We start from the raw sequence: 15,841 nt of genomic DNA, 5'->3' as shown, positions 1-15,841 counted from the left end.
ATGCTCATATCTCTTCAACTGGGAAGGGTTTCCTTTACTTCTTTTTATATATAAAAGCTTAAAGAGAATTGAGAACAGTGTTAAAAGTTATTGTATTGAAAACAACTTAGAGGCACATAAAGATTAATAAAACAATATTTGTTAATACATTTATATCAGAAAATTAGTGTCTCAGTGCAGTGCCAGCCGAGATGTATCTTTTAGACTATCATTCCACATTATTATAATGAAGAAAAAAAAACAGAAAACAAAAAGTTGATATCGGAGAGCAACCAAAGCGCTTACAATGTATAATATCACATCTATATAAAGCCAATTCCCAAACATGAAATCAATCCATTCATTGGAAGTCGAAATATGTGTAACACAATTCAGACAGACGTACAAAGTGATTTCAATATACGACCTACTTGTTGAATTCACTACCACAAAATTCTAATTAAATATTTAATAAGAATGGAATTACAAAATGTGCACTTTTTGCAAGGCGAAAATAAGTTTGTTTTTCACACTAAGTATAACACATTCTTCATTTTAAAGTCTGTCATCGATATAAATATATATATATATATATATTTGCAAAACATTTCATTTATATATTATACATAACATTTATATATATATATATATATATATATATAAAGCAGCAAGTAAAATAGTGCATCTTTCAATTATATGCTAAAATGTTTTGCAAATATTTTGAGCAACCAAACAAGCACCAGACAATGGATTCTGGCCCCAAGTCAGATTTTAAGTAGCTGGCTTTGTAAGAATCATGCAAAATCTGAAAAATGTGATACACCCCAAAAAAGGCTACATATTTTTATTTTTGTAATTAGGTTGTTTGATGGGTCTATACTATGAAATGTGTAATTATTCATTCAAATCTGCCTGCTCTTAGGAGATAATCAACATTGAAAATCCAGTAGATTCTATTGTATTTAAGCGTCATTTACAGAGTTATCTCCCTTAATTTTGAAATCTACAGAGCATTCTATACAATTTTTATCTCGTAAGAGCACAGGTTATATGAAAAACCACATGTTAATTTCTGTTTACTATGACATTTCAAACAAAATATAAAAAAATAAAAATATGTAGGCTTTTTACCCATGAATCACATTCTGCATGATCCTTAGCTGGAATGCTACTTAAACATTCAAACAAAAAATATTAAGACAATTCAAGTCGATACTAATATATAAACTATGTTAATTCGGATTTCACTGGATTAACTGACTGTTAGTGGATTTAATCATTTCCCAAAAAAATGCAAGCAAAAAAACACAAAACACAGAGCATTTGGGTAACAGTCAAGAGAACACCGTCAAACAAGACACCAAAAGGTACAAAATCTATAACTAAGAAAAGAGTGGGCTTGGAAACACGAATTCCAAATGCAGTAAGCACAGAATATGATTTCATTTACAAATAGACTTTTAGAACTATCACATGTCTGTTTGTGAAATGTTTCTTTGGATCATGTAGGTTTCGTTATGAAAGTCTACAAAACAGTTCCTATTATTGTACACCCCTGAACATAACGCCACATCACAGACAGCACATTTGTATTGAGTTTGTACGGAATATCCTCTCCTTGTTTTAATATTATGACGACGACAGAATTTGCAGTCTTTCTTCCTGTTGTCTGGAATAGGGACAAGATTGTGTCCCTCTGGCAGATTTTCCTTGGTAAATGGGTACGAATAATGAAGCGAGCTTTGTCCGAGAATATCATCTGATGGCAAGTGTTTCTTCTGTACGAATCTTGGTCTATTTCCTGTTGGGTAGTACAATTGTCCTGTAACGTCAAATAAATAAATTTAAGTAGCTGTCTATGTAAGAATCATGCATATTCTGTAATATGTGATACACCTAAAAAAAGTTACATATTTTTATTTTTGTAATTAAGTTGTTTATAGGTCTGTATGATGAAATGTATAATTATCAATTCCAATCTGTCTTCCCTTATGAGATAAACCACATTGAAAAAATCCAAGAGTTTCTATTGTATTTTAGTGTCATTTACAGAGTTATCTCCCTTAATTTTGAATTTTGCGATATACTTTATATAACTTTTATCTCCCAAGAACATGAAAAGCTATAACATTTTAAATAAAATATCAAAAATAAAAATATATAGGCTTTCCAACCATGAATCACATTTTGCATGATTCTTAGCTGGAGTGCTAGTCTAATTGACAATGAAATTACATGTAAGTGTTCCACAATAAGTCAGTTAAGTCCAGGATACGCTTGAATCATCCAATTACTACACGCCAAGGAAAAGTTCGTTATGAAACAGAACGAAACAGTTCCTACCGGTAAGTTCACCAGAACAAAGTGCAACATCACATCCGGAACATTTATATTGTGTACGGACAGTGTATCCACTTTTAGTTTTTACACTGTACTTCGAACAGTAGCGACAGTCTTTTTGTTTCACACACCCAGTTTTCTCACTGATCCCTACCAAAACAAGGGAATGACCCTCGGGCATATTGGAAAATGGTAAATTTTGTAACGATTTTCGTTGAGATTGCTCGCCGTGAATAGTGTCTTCTGGGATTTCGTTCCGGTGCAAATTTCGTATGACGTCTTCCCTTTTGTCTGTGTCTCCAAACAAGAACGGTGAAGGTTCCTTAGAAATGCTGCTATCTGAAAGGTCAAAATGAAAAAATCGTATTGAATGGTGGCATTTTTTCATCGAATCCTTCAAGTTTCATATTCAGTAATTACCATAGTTCAGTTTTAAAATACGTATATTAACTAATTCTTCTGCTCCAAGAAAATTTCAACAACATCAAAATTCCGACAGCCACCGTCCATGAAATAATATTCAACCAAGACATAAGAGACTTCCCTCTATACTCGGCGTCACATAAATAACATACTGTTAAAATTTGAATAAAAATATTTTCTACGACTTTATTGACACCAACCGTCGTTTAAATTGTCTTAAATGACTTGCTCATTCGTTTAGCCAAACGGCTTCTCCCTAAACATTGAATCGTTAAATTCCGGTCAGGACTGTACGGATGGACTGACAGTCAAGTTACCATATCCCTCCATAACATCGTAAGGAAGAAGAAATTAAAGCCACACAGGGTCGGGTCCTAGTACCCCTTTTTTCTGAGGAACTTCGGCTGGCATTCTCCTTTTCAAAGTTTCTGAACAATATTTGCCATTTTTTTGTCCAATGTTATCCACCAATAAAAAGGTGGGTGCAAACACCCTGCCCCCCCCCCCCCAAAAAAAAAAAATAAATAACCGATCCGCCACTGCCCAGAATGTCTTTGATTCATATTCTCTTTACAATATATAATTCAACACAAAGAAGAGAGAATATTTAAGACTTAATTACTTAACAAGCTCAAGATAAAATATAACCAAGCAACATGTCAAGTTTCGATAAGAACACAAAATTCCACAAATACCAGCAATACTTATAAATTCAAAAGCAGTCTAGAATTTGAAAAAAAGAAAAATAGTGATAATAATTAGTCTAAAACGGATTTTCCTCTGATTCAAGAATGGTATCGCCAAACATCTCTATGTGGTGTAATCTAAAGCAATTCCGTTCAGTTACTTCTTTGGAACAGAGGGGTACACCACACGTTTCGCATTTATAGTTGGTTTTGACCCTCCAACCGGAAGGAGTTTTTATTTTGTGGATCTGACAATAAAGGCACCGCATCCCAGTCTTCTTTTCCACCGGGACAATTTTATGACCAGGCAAATTATCTAGACCCTGCAACTGGACTGGATGTATGTAAGATTTATTTTCGGAAGGTCTGGAGATACCACCATCGACCTTTTGGCTATTTTGGTAAACTTGCAAACGACTCGAGTCGTAAGATGTTTGAGTACCACCTACACCAGAAGGCTTTCTATTAATCCATCGACTATCCTCCATACAACCTTGCCCATACTGCCCTATTTGGCTTGTCTGTTCTTGGAGCGCGTGGGAGTAGAAACGGTTATCTCTAGGCGGGTACCTTTGTCTAGACAATCTGGCACCTCTCGCTGGAAGACGAGCACCTACAATGAGGAAGGCGTTTCATTACTTGGTCAGGCAAAAGGAAAGTACATGAAAGGCTGTTACAAGTGGTGCTCTAACATGGTGTACCAAATAAATCCGCGAGCCAAACAAACGTGATCCACACCTGAGTCAAATTAAGAAGTTATTTTTTTTATTCACTTTTGGTCCTTGAACAATCAGTATCTGAAAGATTCCCATAGTTTGCATATTGAATTATCGCATTTTTCAAATAGGGTATATGTAAGTCTCGTTCTAGTTTCATTTTCTTTACCGGAATTTCCGACGTAGAACGTATTGAAAACTGAAGACCGATCTGCATTTAATTGTTTACTTCCGAGTACTCGAAACGCTGTATAACAATGCAAAATCTACTATTTTATGTTTTTTTTCTTAATACCTTTATCATGTAGAAATAGATATTTGTCATTTTTATCGGCATTTCTTACACAAAAAGATGTTTTGCCCTTAACACTGAACTCAACGCTCTCTAAATGACTGACCTCCATGCTTTTGAATGGCAGACTAGGACCCGTCCTCGTGAAATCACGGGGTCACATGACGAGACTAACATACCCTATTCGTTACATAGCTAGCTAGAACCAAAGTAATAGGACGTCCATATATCAATGACAGAGAAAAAAAAACAACAGAATGCAACAGAAACATCATAGTCTTCACCAAAGCATTTCAGATACTTGTACATCAATACAAATAAAACAAATTTATAGAAAATGGCAAACAAACATTTATATCAAAAGCGCTTATCAAAGTTTTTTCCTCATTCCTCAGGGTTTTGAAATCTTTCTACATGTTAATAAGACTTTTTTCAAAACAACTACAAAACTCATATGTACAAAATGAATATCCGAACATCCTCAATCTAACCCAGATATTCCATTTTTTTCACATTATTTTAATACGCAAAAACAAATACTAATCTGAATAACTGTATAAATGGGAACAATTTACAACAGATGGACAGACAGACAATCCTGATACCAACAAAGTATTGATAAATAAGTGTGACGGAACAGTACTTCTCAAAAACAGAGTGCTGCTTGATTGATTGATTAACGAATTTGTATGTACTCCAGAAAGAGAATATAAATCGCTCAACTGATCTAGAGAGGACTGCAAACTTAAGACACGCGACATTTTCAACATTCAAGTCCATTAAAGCCAATCCCGCAAATATATGTTACTCAATGATCAATCAGGACACATTATTCTAACTTTGAACCAACCAGTCGTCTCATTTTGACGAATTAAGCAATAACATTTTCAAAGCCTTAATTCGGTATGTCTTAATTCTAGTGATTCAAAGAGAGGCTATTTTGCTTTTCGTTACAAAACTTTATTTCACAGCAAAAGGCAAATATTAGGATACAAGTAATTATGATCCACATCACAACATCAATTTGAAAAAAAAAGAATTAAGAGATCAAAACCGATCTTGCAAAACAACTACTTCGCCACTCGGTTCAATCTCGTATTTATTGCACTAAGCAGTAAACACAAGTTCAACACAAACACATGTACAGTAAACTTATCCTCAATGACGACGGTTTCGTCCGGGTTCCTATATGCTATATTTCGAACTCCATAAAGTTACTCAAATATCGCAGCAAATACGTGCGTTTATCTTTTTCTCCATTTCATCATCAAGATCTTCATGAACTGTTCATTTAAAATAATTTATCATGAAATAAATCGCAAGTAAAAGTTTTCCAGGTCACCTTGATAATCTGTATCCGATACATTTCAATAGTTCTTCATATGCATCATTCCTTTTATTACGAATGCTGATGGTATGCGAAAAAACAATTCCGGTCAGAGGAAAAGGGATTGCACAAAGCCACATCACATGCTTCACATTTGTATCTGGTAAATATCCGGAGTCCGGTTCGGGTTCTAGATTTTAAAATCCTACACTGTTTGCAGGTTCTCTGCTTTCCAAACCCTAATGGAACCAGTCTATGATGATGTTTCTCGTCATTTCCGCTAACCATGCAACTCATTCCATTTTTTTCTTCTACAAAGAAACAGGTTATTTAGTAAGAATGATTTGACTATGGACCGTTACGTACAAAAAAATCTATTCGTGACTGAATTAGACCGTCATGTCATAAGACTCATTGATTTTTTTTTCAAATTAAACAACTATTTTCACATCAATCGTCTATTGGTTTTGTTTAACTGAACTTTTCCCATTTAAACTTGTACCAGTTAATTTGACAGACATCGAACATGCCATAAAGAAACACAAGTGTAAAACTGAATAAATGCCAATGAGAATGTCAAGACACATTTATTCCAAATCATTTTTATCCGTGCGAAAGTTTTTTGTACACGATTGGTAAGTAAATACTTGCAGGTCACTTTGTTAGAGCATTTTCTACAAACCCAGTAAAATGACATACGTCAGGTATCAATTTTCTAAAAGAAAAAAAACATGAACTTAAATTGTAACTGGATATTTTTTTAAGTGACCGCTGGTTCTTCGAGGGAGAAATGAATAAAAATAAATAAAAAAAAATTAAAAAATCAGACATGATTTTACTCATGGTAAAAAAGTAGGATATTTGAAGAAATAAACAGGAATTAGGGGGTAAGGTCTAGAAAAAAAAACATCGTTTTTGCATGTTCAGACAAAAATCAGGAAAAAAAAGTGTTGATACAAGAAGTTTGAATAAGACATGCTACTTAAATAGGAAAAAAATCATTACTGAAAAATACGATTCAGGCTGAATTCGAAGGCAATACAACACTTACAGTAGGTAAACAAGTTGTAACATACCATACAAGAAGAAAGCGATAAATATTTGACGGTACACATTTGTACATTTCAAAGTTTGTGCATTTCAAATTGTCAAGCTAGTAATATCCCTTCTCGTGCAGGAAGTTGAAATCAGACAGCGCAATTGCCTACAAATTATTCCCCATCTAAATATTTAACAACATATCAATGTTGAAATCAATCCTTCTATAAGGGGCGGGATTTTTACGACGAAAATTTTCTCTGTCATTCCATATAGTGAAAAAATGGCAAAGTCCCTCGAAACAGGAAGTTGATATCGGACAGCGCCCAAAATCGCCTACAAAATAAAACTACACACCAAATATGAAATCAGTCCATCCATAGGGATTTGAGATAATTGCGACAAAATTCGGACGAATGGATGGACAAGGGTGATTCCAATATACAACCCATTCGTTGAGTGGGGTATGAAAGTTATACAAGAACAAGATGCCAGAGCTAGAATTATGTGAGGTAACCACATTTTGTTGACAACTGATAAGTCGAGTCTTACACCTACATGGATTTTTTTCCATATTGGCAGTCAAATCTTTAGCGGAACAAAAAAGATAGAAATCTAGATAGCTTTTAACCTCAACTACCACCTACATTACCGTTTAACTCAAAACATTGAATTACCATTACATTTCATGTGTCCTAAAATTCCAGATTACATATTATCAATTAAATGTGCATCACTCTGTACAACATTGTATGAGACATAAAAAGGGACTGTGTAAAAATCAAAACTTAACGAAAGTAATTATGCACCTAAATTTTGTTGGAGAGTAATCAAGGGAACCAAGGTTATAGCGGTAATCAAAAGAATGTAATCCAAGGCCAAAGACCTGACATGGCAGAGTAATCAAAGGAACCAAGGTTATAGCGGTAATAAAAAAAATGTAATCCAGGGACAAAGACCACACATGGAAAACAGACATACACAACAAAGAACACAAAGTAACTAAAATCATACATACAAAGTAACAAAAGTAAATGAGCAACTCGGACTCCACTAAAAACTGGGAGCATGGACCAGGTGCACCGGTAGGGTAAGCGTCCTCTGTTGGAAGTATGACTAGTAACTTTTTAAACTTTTTTTTTAAATTTTATAGCCGATAGTCTATTGAAACGATGTATGTATCGAATGCTTGAAATTATTATTTTGTATTTAGGTTATCTACAGTGGTGCATTTGTTACGTTTCAGCATGTCCGTTATCATTTCTATTGTAAACGTATTTAAGAGACTCTCTATAAAGAAACTAGACAGATATAACGATAATATATCCACCATTATTTTTTTCTTTTATTTTGTCCTTTGTTCCAATTCAATATTAACAGTAATTGGAGCATCAGAGCAAATATCAAAAGTAGATGATTCCGATTATTTTTTCGAAGTTCCCGAACAAATCGATTAAATCGTGCCTAGGTCATCATGGACACCCCCTTGAATTTCAAAGATGATACGTGTAAACCGAGAAAGACGGTTGAGGTTTGTATGGACAATGGTCATAGTGGATTTATATTTTGATAATATATTCATTCGGAACACATCGGTAACAGAGATTCTAAATTGTTTTATTTACCAAAAGAAGTAACCCATTGTACTCAGTTCGGCAAAAGACGGATACAGGGCATCGTTACATATGTAACTAAGAATTCCAGTTCGTGGCCATGGAAAAAAAAAACTCCAAGAAGTTACACGAGATCCTCCTTTCTAGAGTTTCATTTTATTATATAATTCGAGCAACACAGATTCAATGTATTTTAGTAACAACTGGTCGGGCATAACCCAAAATCTTACAATGAGCCAACTTAAAAAAGCCATTTATTCCAACACAAAATAGACTGTAATGTCTATGAATAGAAATAAATTTAACAGATAAGTCATTCCTCGATATTCCAGCATATATATTGTGATTGAAGTCGAACAAATACATAATTAATTTCGTAGATTTGTTTTGAAGGTCCCAAAGATCTACAACAACATCTTGTTTATAAGGTGATCTTGATTATCTTCCAATGTATATTTTGCGGAAGCATATAATATTGAAATACCGGGTAAAGATTGCTATAAATAAACCTGAAATTGTTTATGGTGTATACAAACTTTTGGTTTCTGACTGTAATCATGGTAAAACGAATTGGGGTCTTAATGTTATAAGCTTGATATTTAAACTTGGGATTAACAATTTATGGTAAAATCAAGATGATAGTAATGTAACTCTAAGTAGAAGTTTAATTGATTAGTTTTCTCAACACTAGCATTCAACAATACAAAACTCTGAGAAACTGTGTCTATATTGGATTATAAAATCAGCATTTTTCATGGAGGATTATTCATTATTTACAGCATTTTATGAAGTTAAATTATTAACCGATTTGGAATGCTAAAGTATAACATTGAAACTGGTAGATATATTAACCAGAACCAACAAGATAGATTATGCCTTTGTTGTAATATGCCGAGTATTGAAAACAAGTATCCTTTTATGTTAATTTGTCCAGCATATCGTCAGTAAGGTTAAAATATTTTTCCAATTATTGTTGCTCGCCGCCAAATTAAAAAAAAATGTAAAGCCTACTAGACAAAATCTAGAAAAAACAATACATAATATTGTGTGCTTCTTAAGAGGGAACTGAGATAATAGGTACCATATACTTTCATAAATATCTACAGTATACCTGAACCACATGTATTTTTGCTCTCAGGTAGATCATATGTCCATTACCTGCATGCCATTACACAGAATGAAACCGAAAGATTTTAAAATAACGCTAATCAAAATTCAACATTCTACTTTTATATTGTGGTCAAATTTTCATTTCGTTGGAAATGCCAATGGCAAACAATACTGCCTTCACATTTTCACTGAACTCGGTGGCAGTTTAATACCTGTGGTCATATCAAGCCAAGTTCCTCATGATATTGTCTAAAACAGCCCCTCTTAGAAGAATTATCACGGCACAAAGAAACATTACAACTCTCACAACGGAACCTTGACGCTACTTGCCAACCAGATTTAGTTTTCCTCTTACTTCTCTGACATTGTTTACACTTCTTTTGTTTATGACCCTCGTTTGGAATAATTTTATGTCCAGGAATACCAGAATTCATGGAGTCAAAAGAGTACCAAAATGAAGTCTCTGACACTGTGTAGCCTACAAAACGTCAACAGAAATTACGTTAATCAAGAGAAAAACACATTTTGTATACGAAAAACATATTGCCACCATCTATTCGTTTGTCACATGATTGCTCTATTGGTCAATTATTTTACTTATTTCTTAGTGAAACCGAAGTTAATCCATCAGGCCCTTATAAACTTTAAATATCTAACTCCACAACGATTAATATTCAATGGGTCCATATCCTCGTAACAATATCATCCCCGTCTTATTAAAAAATGTACAACCCCAAATACAGACAAACTTCCAAGCAACGCCAATTATCATTATTCTTGCTTTACATTCCAGTTACGTTCGTATTTTGGAGTCTTATATAACAGGTCTATCTCCTTGACCTTTCACTGAAAGTGATATTGTTGATGAAATTGCTGGAAACAGTTACGCTCCCGACATAGTGGCACGTTACACAAGTCACAGTGGAATCTTGTATTAACACGGCATCCTTTTTTGGTCCGGACCCGATTTCTTTTACATTGTTTACATTTCCGTTGCTTGTGTCCCTCATTCGGCACCAACCTATGCATTAAAACATCCGCTTCTGCAAAGTATAAACAATAGAAATATTACCTCCCATGAACAAAGAAAATATAAACAAAAGAAATATTACCTCCCATGATCAAGGATAGTATAAACTCTAGAAATATTACCTCCAATGATCAAGGATAGTATAAACTATAGAAATATTACCTTCCATGATCAAGGATAGTATAAACTCTAGAAATATTACCTCCAATGATCAAGGATAGTATCAACTCTAGAAATATTACCTCCCATGATCAAGGATAGTATAAACTATAGAAATATTACCTTCCATGATCAAGGATAGTATAAACTCTAGAAATATTACCTCCAATGATAAAAGCTAGTATAAACTATAGATATATTACCAAATGATCAAGGATAGTATAAACAATAGGAATATTACCTCCAATGATCAGGGATGATAGCAAAAGTACCGATCTGATAGGCACACTCTAGAAAATGGTCAAAAGAAGAAGCAAAGTCCATAAAACAAATGGCAAGAACTGGAAAGTTAAAAAAAATAACGCGCAATGGTCCTGACTTGGAACATGCATTTACCGATGGAAATGGTTGTTTAAAACGGATATTTATAGCGCTAAACTTCCCGCTTTCTCTAAGATTATTACAATAGGAAAACTAATCAAAAAACGGATTCCCGAGTCATTGCAAGATGAATAATTCACGCAATTATTTACTCAGATTCGATTTAAACCTGGTGGACACCTTTTCTATCAAAAAAAAAAATAGAAAAATCGCATATAAGAGAGATAATGTAGAGAAATGAGAACCACACAAATCTGTTAAGCAGTTAAGCAGGTATTGAAAAGAAAACAGCATTGAAATTCAACGAGAACGTATACACACACATTTGAATGACTCAGCTAAATACCAAAAGGGAGTATTGCGCCTGAACAGGAAATGCATTATATATATTAATCAAATATGATACAAACATATCACTGATTTCAAGAGTTATGTCCCTTACCATAGGTGTACCTCTTTAAATAATAATAAAAAAAAAACATATCTGATTTATAAGAATATATTTCTGCTTAATGCTGATACAAAATGAATTTATAGCTGAAAAATTATGTCAAAAAATTATTGTAGTAAAATGGCATTTTGCTTTTTACACAATTTGTATGGTCCGACATAAGAACAAGGCACAACTGTAGAATAATTCGACGCCTACTGATCTAATCCGAGTAACTAATTTTTTCGTGATACAACTTGAAACATTGTCTTTGTGTTCTAGTTGTCTCCTGGCATAACGGTACATCACAGACGGAACATTTGACACGAGTCCAAATAGTGTTCCCTGTAGAGGTTTTCCTTCCTATTAAAGAACAGTACCGACATGCCTTTTGTTTATACCCTTCCGTAGTAACCAAATGGTGTCCCTTCGGAGTTAGTTCTAATAGCGACTGTAACCTTTGACCCGGAAGAGGATAACTCGCTTTCTTTTCTGTCAACAAATATTCAACTGAAAGGAGAACAATGAAGGAGTAATATATGTTTGTTTTTTTTTCACTAACGATAACATAACTATTGACGATACCACAATATCCAAATAATTTTCTGGATATTAACTATATGTGTATTTCCACTAACTTCATTCACACAAATAAAGCTTTATCTATAATGCTGAAACATTATGTTCGAAGTCGCTTGAAAGTTCTATTACTAGCCAATTCACGTAAATACATTACATTCATGCAGTTTGTTTTCTATCAACTACATCCATTCTGACTATAAAGATCTGCAATATGTCTTGAATAACTAGTCTTAGTACACCAATCACTGATTCTGGGATAGAAGCCTTTCATGAAATAATCTGAAGCACTCTCTGTGAGGCCGGGTTGTACCCCTACAAAGTGGAACATTACACAATGAACACTTAGTTCCAGTCAAAACTGTCCAGCCAGAAACAGTTTTCTGTCCAGTCATCCTACAAAAGTGACATATTTTTTGTTTGAAACCATCATTCGGGACTAACTCATGACCTTCAAGACTAGATGTTACTCGTAACAACGGAGGAGGATTTTTCTGAGGAATGACCTGTACATTTGAACTGGTACCACTACCTGAAAATAAAAGAATCAGTTGATGAAGAGAGATTTTCTAAGTTCAGGTTCTACAGACCAAGTTTTGTTACTATATACAGTTACATCACAATATAGTATAAGGAACATCATTTACTCCAGATATATATTTGGTCCTTCAATATCTTAAGCTAAGTTAACCAAAGCATCTTGAATGGCAGAAACTCATAGTTGTCATATGGGTTCACAACAAGAATTTTTGACGAACTGCATCTAAACTGGCTCATACAAACACAATCCACAAAAGCCAATAAGAATGTATCCAAACGTAAAAGCAAAAGTTGTGTCAAACGTACACAAGACATAAAAGAAAACTATATAAGAAAATTGACCCAATCATGCGTTACAGCTACATCGTGTATCTTACACGATGATCAAAATACCGAAATAGGAAATTAGGGTTGAAACATCTTTTCGTATTCCAGATATAAGGAAAGCACTAGAAAAAAGAAATCAGAGCAAAAATATCAGCATTTCATAACTACATTGAGAGTCATAATATTCACGTAATATTTCAACGAAAAGATTAATACAAAGGTCTTTTTTTAATACTTTAAAAGGTATACAAGAATAACGCCCTTGCCGAAGAAAAAAAAACAGCCCCTGAAATCACCTTCACATTAAAAATATTTCAGATTAAACTACTGAGAAGGAATAGAATCACCGAAGTTATCCAAAATATAATGGGTAGCCTTTAAAAAATATCACCTTAGTAGTTCCGGTCGACTTCAACATAGGCAAGTCGAAGTCAAACAGAGCTTGACCGCTGGACCAACTATAATTTTAGTTTGTGTTTTTCCTTCCGACTAGTTCACTTTCGGCAAAACGTGGCCAGTTGAGCAAAATTCGTACTTCTGTCCCTGCAGATAATATCTAAAGTCACCGCATACGTGTCAAGATCCTTTACATATTTCTGCCTTCACAAACGACTCATTTCTTCCATAAAAAGCAAAATGTATTGTACGCTATGAATTTAATGTCCGAACGTTTGCATGATACAAATATTTCATAACCAATCGGGAGAATGGTTTATATGTTAATCATCAAAAAGCAGGAAAATGACCGAAGACCTAGTTATCATTTTAAGTTACAATTAAATCAAATGCCAATAAGAAATCTACATAAACTTGAATTGTTTTCCAAACACATATTCCTCATGAAACAATCTAAAGCAATTTCTCTCAGTTCGAACATCCTGACACAACGGAACATTACAAGTTTCACATTTAGAGCGCGTCAAGATTTTCCAACCGGAAGGTGACTTTTTCTCATAAGCGCGACAATATCTACATAGTTTTTGTTTCCGTCCATCAGTCGGTACAACGTTATGACCCGGTATACCAGTTTTGGCTGAACTGTAAGTTAATTGATGTAGTTGTGACGGCTTTCCATCCATGTTACCTGCAAGAAGAAATAGCTTCAATCAATCTTCAGAGAACCCAAACATTCTAATCGAACAATGTATCCTTAAATTAAACCAGGAACAAGAGAAAAACAAAGACCTTATCTAACCCTGTGTACTAATAGAACGAAAAACGCGACACTACTCTAGTGAGGCACTTTTTGTTAAGACGTATAGTATTGGAAAACAGGTACTATCTAAAAAAGGACAACCGACGCAGTAAAATTTGTTCTTTTTCCTTAAAATTTTCTTCATTTCATTCAGGAAATAACATATAGCACACAATTTCAATTTCCGAAACAGAACTTCGATTAAGTGACTTTCATTTCCATGGAATGGCGTCTTTAAGGTCAAAGGGTAAAAAAAGCAAAACTATACGGATTGCATCGGGAAAATGTCAGATATGCATTGCATAGTACAAATACTGTAAACATATATCCTGACAGATTCAAAACTTGAATTAATGTCCAAGGTACATCTTCCGAAGGGTCAAAAATGACGGTTCAGTTGTTACAAAAAACATATGGAGATAATCGATTTTAATACATATCCGCATACAGTGGCATTGAATTCTCCACTCACAACGTTGCACATGTAAGTTATAACGCGGAAAATACAGTGATGAAAAAACGGAGAGATTTATGGAAATATTTCTTAAGGGTCATTTCAAACCCATTCCAGAATACACAAAAGAAAAAATGTATAAGTTCAGAGACAACTCGTACAATTTGAATAGATTATTTATTTACTACAAAATCTGGATACACATTTTAACAAAAAGTACGTAACAACTGTAAATAAATCAACAACAACAAAGTCAAGTTCTACCATCTATTTTACGAAAACAACAATAAGCGAATGGATAAACGATGCAGTCTAATTCCTAAACAAACGGTGTGTTATCATTGCCTCTGCTCAGGTTTAGTTTTTTTATGTTTCTGGAAAACAACTACATAATGATTCTGTATATGTTTGACAAACAATTCAAGTCCAATCTAAGAGAACAGAATGTATGCTTGAATCAGAGCTAAGTTTGACTGGGAAATATATATTCCTTGTGATATTTGATAAAACAATCCCTTCCTGATCTAATTCCGGGGCACAAAGGTATTTGGCAAGCCAGACAATGGTAGGCAGTTTCAGATGTCCCACCCGCAGCTGTTCTCACCCGCCGTATTTGGCAATATTTACATCTCTTCCTACGATTGTGTTCCAGCGGAACAAGCTTATGTTCGCGCATGGAATCATGGGATATCTGGTTCATTTCCACCATAGCAGACGATAGGAAAGGAATATCGTGCAAGCCTGCAAGGAAACAATGGATGAGTGTTTATTAATGAGAAAATAAGTTATAACACCGTACTTCCATCCATCTTACATCATTGAATAAATGATTTGTGGTACTGGTAAAAACAATCACGATTTTTCGTGCACAAAGGAACATCACATAGATAACATTTGTTTCTGGTCCTTGCTAGATATCCGGATTTCGTTTTTATTTTGTACTTAGAACAGTATTTACACGGTTTTAATTTACAGTCAATGGTATTTACGATAATATGGCCCTTGGTTTCTAAAAATGTCATAAAATGTCTATGATCAAGCTCAAAGTATTTCCTTTGTTCAAGATCAATCGGTAACCCATCGGTTTTTGATGCCATTTGTTGAAGGGCTGGTAAATCTGAAAGGAGAAAGAAACATTTATTCCGTTAAGCGACTCATAATCGTTGAAGTTTGCTGTTAGAATCGGAGAAATAATTGTATACAGTTTTATTCACAACCAGCA

At 34.1% G+C, this 15,841-nt stretch overlaps 1 protein-coding gene across 15 annotated transcripts in view; it reads right to left on the bottom strand.

Annotated features, from left to right (window-relative positions):
• Positions 1 to 15,841, bottom strand: part of LOC148610408 (uncharacterized) — a 64,479-nt gene that overhangs the window by 16,167 nt on the left and 32,471 nt on the right. Inside the window, exon 5 of one of the 15 annotated variants that reach the window (XM_088543075.1) lies at positions 138 to 1,801. The exons of 4 other annotated variants lie outside the window; for them this stretch is intronic. In XM_088543075.1, coding sequence (XP_088399201.1) covers positions 1,449 to 1,801 — 353 coding nt within the window. In that variant the 3' untranslated portion in view covers positions 138 to 1,448. Of the gene's footprint in view, positions 1 to 137; positions 1,802 to 2,257; positions 2,659 to 3,490; positions 4,042 to 5,374; positions 6,075 to 8,538; positions 10,003 to 10,040; positions 10,568 to 11,577; positions 12,636 to 13,609; positions 14,055 to 14,872; positions 15,737 to 15,841 lie in introns of those variants that run through there. 10 more of the 15 variants (XM_088543072.1, XM_088543069.1, XM_088543100.1 and 7 more) reach the window with 10 other exon arrangements.

Source organism: Perna viridis, chromosome 8, assembly GCF_037379345.1.
Source record: "Perna viridis isolate PV_CMFRI_1.1 ecotype Kerala chromosome 8, ASM3737934v1, whole genome shotgun sequence".
In the NCBI taxonomy this organism is placed as follows: domain Eukaryota; kingdom Metazoa; phylum Mollusca; class Bivalvia; order Mytilida; family Mytilidae; genus Perna; species Perna viridis.
This window is presented reverse-complemented; position numbering and strand designations above follow the sequence as displayed.